Source organism: Enoplosus armatus, chromosome 20 (assembly GCF_043641665.1).
Source record: "Enoplosus armatus isolate fEnoArm2 chromosome 20, fEnoArm2.hap1, whole genome shotgun sequence".
Lineage (NCBI taxonomy): Eukaryota > Metazoa > Chordata > Actinopteri > Centrarchiformes > Enoplosidae > Enoplosus > Enoplosus armatus.
This window is the reverse complement of record NC_092199.1, coordinates 12,667,855-12,681,417: the sequence shown is the minus strand read 5'-3', so window position 1 is coordinate 12,681,417 and position 13,563 is coordinate 12,667,855. Positions and strand designations below refer to the sequence as shown.

At 45.3% G+C, this 13,563-nt stretch overlaps 1 protein-coding gene across 2 annotated transcripts in view; it reads right to left on the bottom strand.

Moving 5' to 3' along the window:
- Positions 1-279: 279 nt before the first annotated feature.
- Positions 280-13,563, bottom strand: part of raraa (retinoic acid receptor, alpha a) — a 69,759-nt gene continuing 56,475 nt past the window's right edge. For both annotated transcript variants that reach the window (XM_070927672.1, XM_070927671.1), the window contains exons 3-8: positions 7,845-7,986; positions 2,837-2,997; positions 2,544-2,720; positions 2,210-2,414; positions 1,818-1,976; positions 280-1,510 (exon numbers count right to left, since the gene is read on the bottom strand). In XM_070927672.1, coding sequence (XP_070783773.1) covers positions 1,314-1,510; positions 1,818-1,976; positions 2,210-2,414; positions 2,544-2,720; positions 2,837-2,997; positions 7,845-7,986 — 1,041 coding nt within the window. In that variant the 3' untranslated portion in view covers positions 280-1,313. The remainder of the gene's footprint in view (positions 1,511-1,817; positions 1,977-2,209; positions 2,415-2,543; positions 2,721-2,836; positions 2,998-7,844; positions 7,987-13,563) is intronic.

Here is a 13,563-nt window from a genome sequence, read left to right as displayed (position 1 = left end):
AAAGGTTGAAATTGTTTGTGAAAGCCACATTCTGAACAGCCAGTGATTGGTTAAGGGTCTGTCCAGTATTTAGTAGGACACAAAAACATGAAAGAACTTCCTTCAGTAAAATGTGCTCAAAATGTTTTTTTCTTGCATCACAAACCTATAAACAAAACACATAAAAGATATTCTTAAAAAAAAAAAATCAGGTGAAGCCTAAAACTCTTCATAGTTTTAAAGAAATGAATACAGCTTATATACACAAACTCAAAGGCTACTTAAAATACACCTTAATAATGAATCTTCATTAATTTGATTTCTTGAAAGGACCTGTGACCATATCATACAACCAAGTTCATACAATCATTTTTTTTCCATTCTCTTGGAAGCAAAAAATAAAGAAAAAAAAGGAAAACAAATCCAACCTGGAATAGTAGGTGATATTCATTGCGACTTGTTTTCTGTGCACATTATGTGTGTGTGTGTGTGTGTGTGTTTGCATGTGTAGACTGGAGAGAAATTTCAACATCTTTTGCTTTTTGTTAATTAGAATAATGTACAAATGTGATAAAACTGAAACGTCTCTCTCAATACTCTCGATGGGTATGAAAAGATTCAAACAGTGAAGGAGTACAACAATTTCTAATCTCAGAAAACATGTCCTCATTTCAACCTGCCATTCTGTTCGGGACATGTCAATCACAATAGTTCCTTAACTTTTTCTATATATATTTATATATCTTTTGTACGAAATCTGTTCTTTGAAGTTGGAAAAAGAGAAAAGACCCAGAGTCTTTGAGGAGGGGGGGTCTTTTGACAAGTCCCAAGCTTGCAGTCTGCCTCAGAGTACAACAAAAAAAAAGTGTCTGGTGTTTGTCAAGTCAGTCTGTATGCATCGTCCTTGTTCATATATTCGTCCCACGGTGGCCCACCCACTCTCGGTTTCATTCGAAACTGGTCTCCACTGCATCCAGATTTGTTTCCACCAGTCTTTTAGGTGGAGAGGGGAGGAGCAGCAGTGGAGAGCAGAGTGGAGGGAGAAGGAGGAGGAGGAGTCATCAGCAGTGTTTACGGTGTGGTCTCTCAGAGGCATCCGGTTGCCCCGGCCCGCCCCGGCCTTACCTCCCCTCACGTCAGGACAGTGCTCCGGAGTGAGGGAAAGCAGATCAGGAGGTGGGGATTTGTGTCATAGGAGAGGAGGAGGTTGGCTCTGCCAGTCTCCTGTGTTCAACAGTCAGGGTCAAGGCCCCCCTCCTTCGCCCCTCCTCTTTAGAACGTCGAGGGAGGAGACAAGAGAGCATAGTGAAGGAAAATAAAAAGGTGGGCCGCTACTACGGCGATTGTGTGGCTGGACTGCTTTGGGCAGAGCTAGGGGACAGACTGGGGCTGCAGCTGCCCGGGGGGGCACCACTGGGTCGGCCGCCTGCGGCCCCGCTTTCCAGACCTTCTGAGTTCTCCAGCATCTCCTGGATGAGGGGGGGCATGGAGCCGGGGATCTCCATCTTCAGGGTGATGACACGCTCAGCTCCTACAGAGAGGGGTGCAGGGAGATGAGAGATGTTAAAAACTGAAGTTGTTACAGAATACATTTTAGGTATTAATTAATTAATCAATCAATTAATTAATTATTTCTTTCTCTTCAACGCAATTTTAAAATGAGATGAAACTGAGAAAACTAAGCAAAACCTAACATGTAGAAAATAGATGCTTTGCTAAAATGTTATTTTTTTATCAAAATGATATATATAACAACATATCGGCCAAACCGAACAATCCTCTCATCAGCTAATCCTTTTAGCGCTATTCACATATAAACACTAGTGTGGACCACCGACCTTTAGCACTGATGCTTCTCAGATCAGTGATCTTCATCAGCATCTTGGGGAACATGTGCGGTTTGTGGGGCCTCCTCCTCCTTACGTAAATCTTCAACGCCTCCAGGAGGGGCTCCTGCAGGATGTCCACCTTCTCTGCCTGTTCCAAGTCCTGACGATCTGCGGATAAACACACAAAGTACAGAATCTCCGTTAGCCACTAGGTGGTGCTCAATGAAAGAGAACAGCATAGCCACCCTACTGCTATTTCAGCCATAGACAGGGGTGACACTCAGTCTAGGTCATGGCTTTAATAAACTGTTAAAGACTATGTAATTGCACAGTTTTGGGCTTTTTCAGACTGTCAATTGGCAAAGACAATGTTCAGTAAGTTTTGACGAGTCTTGTCATACCTCCACACAGCAAACAGATGGCGCTGAGCAGCCCCGTCTCTGCATCATCCATCTCCAGAGGAAGGAGCTGGTTGGCAAAGGCAAAAACCAGGTCGGTAAGGGGTCCGAAGCCGGCATTGTGCATCTGGGTTCGGTTTAGCGTGAGTCCATCTGAGAAAGTCATGGTGTCTTGCTCTGGTGTGTAGCGTGTACAGATCCGGAGTATCTGGGGACAGCAGAGACAGAGTGGGTTGTTGATTAGGGCAGAAATTTGAACCACTCCTCTACCTTGTTTAAAAAAAAAAAAACATCGGGGTCAATTTTGTGAATAAAAATGCAGGACCAGTATTCTTACCAGGATGTCCAGACAGGCGGCTTTGAGCAGAGTGATCTGGTCGGCGATGGTGAGCGTTGTGAAGCCGGGCAGCTGCTTAGCAAACTCCACCGTCTTTATGATGCACTTGGTGGAGAGTTCACTGAACTTGTCCCACAGGTCTACATCCAAGGACACACGTCGTTCCGAGCTGTTACTCTGGAAGGACGGCAAGAGGAGACACATTTGAGTAAAAGTGCAGGTGACAATAAACTACAGCTAACAATGGTGAAAACATTTAGGACCCCACAGATTGTCAGTATCATGCTACTGACCGTAGTGTATTTGCCCAGCTGGCAGAGAGAGGGGAACGTTTCCTGGTGTGCCTTGCGAACCCTGTCGATCATCTGCTCTGTGTCGGGACTCAGCACGTAGCTCTCTGTGCACTCCTGCTTCTTCTCGTCCTTTTTCTTCTTGTTCCGGTCGTTCCTCACTGCTACAGGGGGCAAAGGAGAGCGGCATTAGTTAGTTAGCTTAATGTCTAAACTGAAGAGTGGCTCACACGGTATCTCTGCTACACTGTGTAACCTTTGCACTATTGATTCAATTATTGTTTTTAGAAAATCACTGACATAAAACCTGCAGAAAACCAAACTTATTAACAACCACAGCCACACCACCTATATGTTCCATATAAGCACCACCACAAGGTAAACTGAGACCAGGATCAAAGGCAAAGTCATCAGTAGGAAAGGATGCTCTGTCTGCAAACTGCAGCAGCAACCACAGCATCACTTCTCTTATCCGATGCCGTAAGATAAATGTTGTGAGACAGCTCCATCGAAGAAGGGCTATGATAATGGAAGGAGGGGGGGGGGCTTGAAATAATCCAATGTAGTTTCCCTCTGGGCGATCTGGCGGAGAATAGTGTGCTCACCCCAAATGACAAAAAACACTAGGCGGGGTGTTTAACATTGGAATCCCATTACAGGCTCCATCCATTTCTCCCAGCCCATCCAGACTGGGGTGCAGTTTAGCAATGACTGGGCTGTGTATGTTTGTGTGTGTTGAGGGTGGGGGGTGGGATGGGGTGCTAGTTGATAAATAGTGGTGGTGGATGGAGCTATCCATAAGGCTGACAAATTGCCACAGCTTTCATTAGGGGTCCCGGGTAATCTAATAACATAATATGACAAATATCCTACCTCTAATGGTTTTAAAAGGGCTCGGCTGCTGAGCCCATACCGGAAAAAACCTTCCAGCGTTTTCTCTCTTACTCCTGCGTCTCTCTCTCTCTCTCTCTCTCTCTGTTATACAACACATGCTCTCTTTCCTTGTCCTCCTCTCATTTCATTCTCACCAATGCACCATATCTCCCCTTTCCAAAATTGTATTTCTTGGGCTTTAAATCATCCCACTTTCCTAAACTCATCTCTATCAGTCCTTGCATCTCTACCTCCCCTCGAGGTACCTGAATTTCCCCTAGCCGCTGACCTAAGATCAGATTTTCCTTGTCTTAATCCTAACCTTGACCATTAAGGGTGAGAGCGCTCAGGCTGATGGGAGATCAGTGTCTGCGACAGAGGGGCATGGCCCGGAGCCAGGGAGGGATGCACTACTCGGTGTTGCTGCTCATCCATCAGCCTGCAGACAGGCCTCCCTGCCTGGGAGAACATGAGGGGAAGGAGGAAGGGGGCTGGGGGGCTGGAAGTCTGATGCTGCACTATGTTATTGCTAAGCACTGCTCGCCACAACAAGAAATGAAGAAGACCCCGCTGTGCAGATGGAGCATGGTAATACATTACGTGCCAGCTTTTCATTGGTACTCATGTGATAGGCTAGTGTAGTCACCAAAACACACACACATGAGGATATGCAGAAAGAAAGAGTGCAGCAAACCCCCCATGTTATACAGTATGTTATGATGGGACAGTCTTAAAACAAGCAAAACAGTAAAATGCTTCCCACTTCCATTTACTTTAATGAGTTAATTCTGACTTAGTGAAGGAACGCCCTGCATTAAACTGCAGTAAGCTGCTGAACATATTTGGGCCAGCCCTGCTTGTGAGTGCTGATTGGGAGTCTGTGTCCTGTCTGCCATGAGGGGAGGGGTGGAGGGCTGCAACACAGTCGATGTCCAATTAATTCACAAATAAAAGTGGGGCATCCCTAGCGCCCAGACATTACCCGCGCTGACAAATTGGCAGCACAATCATAAGCCGCACAACACAATTTAATGAAGTCATTAAAGAACTATTAGGCACGACTGGCGATCTGTCATGGCGAATTGCCACATGCAATAAGTTGGAGGGTGGTGGGGGGGGGGGAGTGTAGCGGGGGAGCGAAAATGAAAGAAATACTGCTTTGCTTTTTTTATTTTGTGTGTGTGTGTGTGTGTGTGGACACAAACGTGCATTCAATGTTAGCGTGCGTGTTAACTTCAAGCAATGCATCTTTCAAAATGCATTATGAGAATATGAATGCTAATGAGGGAACTTGCATCCTGGATTGTTTGCGGTTACGTGTTCATCGCATAAAAATGATTTACAAGAGCCGGTGTGTAACGTGTACAGAATACTGTGACTCTCTCACACACACACACACACACACACACACACACACACACACACACACAGCCATCACTCAATCATTTGTTCTCACACTGGATTGCAGCTGCAGTGTGCAGTTAATAGACAATTTCTGTTAGTGGCTCGGTGTGTATTTGTGTGTGTGTGTGTGTCTGTGTACAAGACAGAGAGAGGTGGGCAGACGGGGATAATTCGTGTGAGGAAAATTAAAGCACTGGCAGCTCGTCCATCACACAGATTAAATTCAATGGAAAGATAAAAATGTCAATGTTCCCGCTGCTCCTGCTGCTCGCAGCGCAGAGCCACCGTCGACAGTGATGAAACTTTCTCCCTCTCCCTGTCCTCCAACCTCTCTCGTCCCTCCTCCCCCCTTCTGCTCTCTCAACTCCAGATTTTCCATTCTCACTCACACTGGGTTCAATACTCTCTCCTCTCACAGCCTTCATCTTTCTCTGCTACCCTGCCTCTCTGGCTGATGTTATCCTCCCCTTGCGCTGTTCTCCATCATTCTTGGCTTCATCTGATTTTACTTTTATTACTTCTTCTATCGCTGAATAACACCTTCCGCGAGGAACATGTGAGCGATAGCTTTGTGAGCAAGACAAAAAAAAAGGTGGTGGTGGGAGGGGATGATGATGATGATGATGATGATGATGATGATGATGATGATGATGATGAGGTATGGTGGCTGGTCTGAACTCGCCAACATAAATTCAGTTTCAAGGATTGTGCAACTGAACCAAATGATCATCACTGATGTACAAAAATGTCAAAATGAAGAATGGCAGTAGTTTGAGTGAAGTTACTTTCCTTTGTGTTGCTTGAGAATCCAGTGTTCCCCAGCCTTTTTGGCTTGTGACCCTTTAAAACAGAGCAAAGTCAACTCGCCACCTCTCAAAATGTACATATTTCTATGAGCTGTTAGAATTTCAAGAAAAGAGTTTTGGCCATAAGTCTTGGTCTTCTTTAACCACACACTGTCAGGTTGATATTAATGTGTCACTAGACTTACAGGCGTTTCCCTTGTAACCCTCCACTTGCTCCTAACACCCCCCCTCCTTCTGACGCCGTCTTGCTTGGCATTGCCACCTGGCAGAAGGCCTGGCACTGTCATCTGGAGCTGTCTGCCGGCAGACACAAGGTCACCCGACGTCCCCTGGTGCGAGCAGGGGGTCCACCTTCTGTGTGTGTGTGTGTGTGTGTGTGTGACAGAGAGGGTATGGTGTTTAAGCAGAGCTGTCCGAGTGCATTACTGTAAAAGTGTTTTTATTCAGACCAGTTTGTATTTGTCACCTTGCATGTCCATAATTTGAGTGTGTGCATGAAATTATGCACAAGCATGCATTTTCATTTGTGCATGTGTTCTGGTGTCTGTGTGTGTCTGTGAGAGGCAGAGAGACTCCCTGCTGGCCCCAGATGGCCAGCCTCTCCCTTCCTCACCAGCCCAGACCAGTTTCACTAGCCAAAGTCACTGCTGAGGACACAAGACGTGCAATCTGCACACTCTGCACAAAATGACCACAATCATAAAAGGGCATTACTATTAAACCAAAACCATGTGAGCAAAGGTGGGTCGAAATCTATCCCATATTAAGATTTCCAGCCTTCATTCCATTCAGAAAACCAATTTCAGCTGTTTTCACTTGTTCAGTACTACTTTTTCACCACTAGATGGCTCTCCAACTCCAGTCTATTCCCCTGCTGTGTGCCGCTGTGTGTGTGTGTGTGTGTGTGTGTGTGTGTGTGCCTGTAAAAGAGCTGGCTGCTGTGATCCTTCTAACCATGATTAATGGCCCCATTCAAAGGTAAGGAGCTCAGAGGATAACTTCTTTTACTGTAAGCCACAGTGCTGTGGCATGGGGAGCGCTCCCTGCACTCGCCGTACCAGAAAGATGAGGTAAATAGCGCTGGGAAGACAGGAGACAGAGAGGGATGGAGCAATGGAAGCTGTCTGCATGAGAGTTTAAACAGGTGTGTGCCCGTGAGAGGAGGAGAGCTGCTACACTGACTGTCTGCATATGCCTCTTTCTATTGCTATTACTGAGTATCAGTAGTCATGAGTAGAAATGTGTCTTATACACACATTCTGCTAATGTGTAAAATGATAGCAAGTGGGTGTGTGTGTCTGTGTGTATAACAGAGTGTGTCATGTGATCGGGGTTGAGGTAAAAAACCCTGCTGGCCTACGAGTTCTCTGTGGTCACACCTCTTCCAATTACTTTATCAAGTCTGAGTGCCTGCGTGTATGTGCGTGTGTGTTTGAGTGTGTGTGTTCACACAGCCCCCGGGGTGCAATGATGGGAGCAGACGCCTGCTCTTTCACTCTCGGCAGGTGAGAACATATTCATCACAGAGGGCTGCCAAGCCTGGCGACACCCTGACTGTTATTGCCAGTCTGCATCACGGCTGCCCTTTGTCTCGCTTCTACAGCGGATATTTTCTTCAAACTGAAACCTCCAAACTTCAAAAAAGCATCAATGTAAGAGGAATTAATAGTAACACAGCATTTTCTCATAAAAATTACAAAAACTGACTTGAATGACTGCCAAAGCTGATATGTGAGTGCATCAATAGTGAACCCTTAGGCAATGTTGAAGTGGAACAAATGTCAACAAATGCTGCGGCTTAAGATTTCCTACAGTGGCAACAATCATGCTAACCCCTCCGAGATTAAACAACTACGACGATCTGTGTTTGGCCCTAAGAGCCTGATGGGGGAGCAGGGCATTGTGGGTAACACAGTTTTTATACTCACACTCCTTGGACATCCCGACTTCCAGGCACTTCTGCAGCCGACAGTACTGGCAGCGGTTGCGGGTGACTTTGTTGATGATGCAGTTCTTCTCCCGGTGACAGGTGTACACCATGTTCTTCTGGATGCTTCTCCGGAAGAAGCCCTGTGCCAAAGAGAGACAGAGAGATAAGGAGAGAGGGCCGGTGTTGGCGGAGGGATGGGTGGCAAAAGGATTGTGAAGGAAATGGGATTATCTTTGAAAATAAAGCAGTAAATCACTAATCAAATACTGTCGTACTGTTGGCGGTTGTGTGTCTGCCTTCTGCTAACTCTCTCCTCATGTATTGCCCATGTTTATGACGTCCTTTTTCATCCAGTTCCCAACAAAAAAAAACTCCTAAATTACTTGCAAGGTTACAAAATGAAATTAAAAAGAGGCTATGCAGAACGGCTACAGTTCAAAGGCGATGAACTAGCATACAGTTAAATCCTTAAAGGGTTTATTCCATGACATAATTTGGACAGACACAGTCTGTGAACTGTCACCATCTCATGAGGTCCCCCACCTCCTCGGTGATGGCCACTCCAGAAACAACACAAAAAGAATTATTTTGGAGATGTTTCAGGTCCAAAGGCTTTTGGGGCAAAAGGCACAGGGGTCACTGGGTGCCATATAACTGTGGCCTAGTTTATGCAGCCAGAAATAAGCAATACTAGATCCAGGCCAAGCGCGCATTATTAGAGAGAGAGAGATAGAGAGAGAACATGAGAGTGTTGTGTAAGAGCAAAAAAAAGGAATCCCTCTTTGCCTGCATTTCCCCTTTCAATCTAACTAGATCAAAGAAAATCTGATAATACATATAAAAATGTAGTCCATCCATATTAGGTAGAGGGCAAATTATAATGAGCTCATCTTTGGTCACTGAGCTGAAATGGAAGATCACTGAGGAGACGAACTATGTTTGTAAGGCAAGACACAGAAACAGAGCAAAGATATGAAAGAAAGAACTGACCACATCTTTAAGTTGCTAGGTTAAACTGTCTAAAAATATTTTCTATATATTTTGTGAATTTCTGATTTCAAGTTATGTTAATGTAAAAATTTGGAACCAAGAGGGCCTCCAAATGCCGCCCATGTGTTACATAAGCCATGTATCACCACTTATATTGTCCTTAATACCATGCAACTCCAATAAAATCAATGTTAACCTCTGTGGCCTTATTGCTTAAACACCCCATATGTGCCAAAAAGATAAAAAGAGGTTAATGCAAATCAGCCACAACTGAGTGAGCACTCAAGCAGGACTCATTACATTACAAATGTAATACAGGTCAGTGTCAGTATCGATGCGTCACAGTGGGACATGGGTTATGTTTTGGTTGGTAGGAGGGTGGGTGGGGCTTGCTAGGAGAGAGGGAGATGGGATGGAGTGTGGTGTTGCAGGGTAGCTGCCAGGGAGCCCCATCCCATGCAGAGGGATTAGCCTTGCTGGCCGACAGATGGCCGGTGGACCTAAGCCCGCAATTTGTCCTTCCCAGATCACCGGCCTCCTCTCACATCTCCCGTCCACCACAGAGTGGTAGTGATTCAGGCTTCTAATGAACTACAAAGAGGAAGCGCGTACAGTTTATCATGTATCTGTCTGAACAAGGTACTAGCACGGGCAATAGTGCCGATTACACATGATAAGACTTCCGACTGGTAGAGGAAGTGTCTCAGAGGGTCATCTCATCTAACCTTTGTCCTGATTTCACGGAGGCCTCACATCTGCTTTGCAACTTGTTGTTACATGAAATACATTTTTAGCGATGGAAAAGGGCGAAAAATTCCACCCTTTTTCAGTCACAGTCCATTTCTAGCCCAGAAATAGAAGGTTTGGTACCTCTAGCAGATACCTACAAACTCCTCTGCTGCGTCCCGACAGAATAATGAGGCCTTAACAAACAACAAAGTGGAGAGAATAAGGCTTATAGTTTGACGTTAATTCTAGCTGCGGATGGTGAGGGATAAGTCTGTGGTCTTTGTGTGTGCCTGTGTGTGCGTGTATCATGTCCTCTTTGATCCGACAGTGCCCCGACCCTGACCCCAGTGTCACCAGGGGATTGACCCACACCCTCCTCACATCATGAGGCTCAGGTGCCCTCTCGCAGCACCTCCTGATAGGCTGTTGCTGCCGGCTCGTGGGCCAGTCGATTGTTCCTGCCCCTTCCCCCCTCTCCTCCTTTTAGGAGTCATTGCTTCCTGCGGCCCTTAAGCCTCTTTTTGTATCACCGCTTAATCCACCCGGCGACAAGAGCCCTCAGCGGGCCTGTCAGCCACCCTGCAGTGTTCAGAGGAGATGAGAGCCGCAAGAAGAGGGAGAGGGAGGGATGAAAAAGAGGAGCGAATGGTAACAGCACATATATGATTGCATGTGTCATGTGCTCTTGAATTCGCAGCTGTCTACCTGGTGCGTGTTATGAGCCTCGTGTGCTTCTGAGTGTGTCGGAGCGTTCTACTTTGCATGTGCGTGAGGAAATGCTTTATTAAGAGAGAAGCAGGGGGGAGTCTGGGGTTGGCGAGTTCACAGGGAAGCACAGGAATCCTCTCTTACGTGACTTTCACACTGTGCCCAGATTAAGAGTGCGTTCCCAGCCTCCCACTGCTTCCATGCACGTGTGTATGTGTGTGTGTCGCTGCCCCTGCCTCTATTGCGAAGCAGCTATTACTACAGCCCACACATTAGTTAAGACGGATGCATGGTAAGCGGGCCATTTGAAAAACACAGCAAATAGGGGACGTTCTTGCAAGAAGCCACGGTTGGAAGTATGGCCGCTTCCCTCCCATTGCAGCGGATAGTAGGAAGAGAGATTGCCTGCTGCGTGCTGCCATGCCTCCAAGACAAAAACATAAACATGAGGGGGTGGGCATGCATATTTAATGTTTAAGTGTTAATATCTGGAGGGGAAAAGAAGTGCAATGCCGGTGAGTATGTGCGGGCGGTAGAACTTAAACAACAAACGAACGAGCTGTCTCCAAGTAGCAGAGCTCAACATCCCCCTCCTGTTTCCTCTGTTCGCTGCAGCCCCCAGGAAATGCCTTTGTAGTTTGGCATGCTGCAGCAAAGCAGACGCTGCTAACCCTCGACTTACCCCAGTCTCAGATGAGACAACCATATACATTCACATGCCTGTAGTGTTGAATTATTGAGTATGCTATGCCAAGTCATCTCCTCTGAAGTCAGAGATACGGAGAAGGCATCCTGAATTTTTCAAATTAGCACTGCGGTTGTTGAGTGGGCAGACAGCCGGCTCATGGACGGGGGACTAGCGGCTGAAGCTAGCTGTTGAACAAGGAATATTTTAATAGTTTTAGCCAACACTCCTAATGATTACTGATAACACTAGTAACACTTAACACTACTAACCAGCTGAACTGTTATGTTCTTGGGACTTGGCAGCATCAGTAGAACAGAGTAGAGGTCAGACAGGTTTAAAACAATTCCTTTGTTTACAAATCTTAGCAAAACCACTTATTTGGTAATAACATTATAATCATCTACTTTCCGGTTCATCTTTGACCTTCTACAGTTAATCAGTATATGTGATTATTGGTTCCATATATTATTGAATTGAATGTGTTTTACTTTGCTTTCAATCAGTGTATATGGATTTATTCTCTTTCTGGTTAAAAATGTATCTACCTGAGCTATAACCTCAGGTAATCTGGGAAACTAATTATATCCAACCAAGCAGGCACGCAGAGCTTGCTGGTGGTTCTGTGAAGAAATATTTAACGAAATGAAAGCTGAAATATCTGTAATACCTCAGTTTCGGTGGAATAACGTTTCAGAGCGCAGAGAATGTCAACAACTGCTGGTCAAACTTCTGAATTGAGTTATTGTTTGTCATTGTTCTAAATTAATTTGCACTGCACATTATCTGTTGGCTGATGAATTAAAACATCAGCTCTATCCCCACTGCACAATGGCCTCAAAAAGCTAATTCCAGTATCAATTCTGACGCTGAGCTGTCAGAGAGAACAACACTGGAGGAAAAAACAAATAACTACTCAAGATTGCAGCTCATCTATTGTTTGCCCTCCTTCTATGTTTATCACACGTACCTACCATTAGCAAGTGTCAAACGGTTGTGTGTGTGTAATACCTTCTAAATGTTTCCTTTGTCTATGATAGACCTTTGAGATAAAGACATGAGAGTTTTCAGTACTGATTACGGACAAACTGAAACTTCATGAAACTTCACTTGCCTCATGCTTTCTATTTTTAGCATAAACATTTGTAAAGATTAGTATTCATTTGAATGGATGACATTTACTTCTGTTTACATCTTCATTTCAGCTACATCAACAATTAACAGTTAATCCAGTAACCCTCAGTTCAATGCAAGTTTTCAATAATGCAGGTGACCGTTTCCAACTACACAACCGCTGCCTGAGGCGGCATGATGTGTTTTTAACTCTGACACAAACCACAGAACAGAAATTCACACTTCTATATTGGTCTAACACAACCACGCAGACACACGCAGACACACGCAGACACACACACTCTCATCGGGAGGTGTGATTTAGCCTCATTATTTCACTTATTACCCCATTTAATCAGACGCTATTAGACAATGGGGAGCAACATTAAGCGGACATAATAAAAGCCGTTTAAGGCTTGAAATGGCCGCAGAGACGCTGCACACCTTTTGAGGTCAAAGTCCATGCTTTTTAACACATGCAAACACCTCACACGCGGACACAAACAGGGCTACAGTCAAAATACATAAAGTAGTCAGCATCTAGCATGGTAGCCGTCCACTTGCAGATTTATTTGAAGTATATCGTATAAATGAATTAAGTTTGACTATGCACACTATCAATACCGGCCTTGAGATGAAATAGATCAAAATTGCATAAAAACTGTGTATCCCTAGCTAGAGCCTATCCCAGGATGCACTGAGCAAAAGGTGGAGAACATCCAAGACAAACCAATTCAAACAAAAGCACGGTTTCCCACGACCACATCTTCTACCTGTGCTGAACTGTTTAGAAACACCTGGTGCATCACACACTACACAATATTATCTTGGCAAGGGCAACTACACACCATCTTCACTTTTCTCTGGGTCTCACACACTCATGCTTAATCTCTCTCAGCACACACACACACACACACACACACTGTCTGTGCAGTTAGGATTTGTCTCGTCTCGACAGGCGAGGATATATTTCCACTAACCTGAATAAAACCTGAGAAAGGATTTTATACGAATAATAAGGTTGATATGAATTCACTTCAGTCTGTTTATACAACCTGTCAAAACCTGAGTTTTTTAAAGTTTGCAGATATTTCAAGCGTCCACAGGACCCAGGGAGCAGCGCCGTCAGCAGCAGCAGTTTGGTTGCCCCTATAAAACAGCACAGGGCTCGGCCTTTACTTACTTTGTTAACTTTTTATAAGTCGCATTTGGGGAGCAGGTTAAGTTTCATGGAGAACTCAGAGGGTTTGTGTTAAAAGGTTATGTGTTAGTATGTATGTGTGTGCCAGACTCCCAGCTTCCCTGCGCTCTACTCCCTTTGCATTCTTTAGTCTTTTTCCCTTCCCCCCTGTGCTCTGATGCACTGACCGTCTTTCTTTTGGTGTCAGTGAGTTCAGCTGTGGCCCCTGTACCCCGTCCGCCTAATCTGCTGCCCCTCCAACCATCCCCGCTCCTCTCTTCCTAGCTGTTCATGCCTCCCAGAGCACAGTCT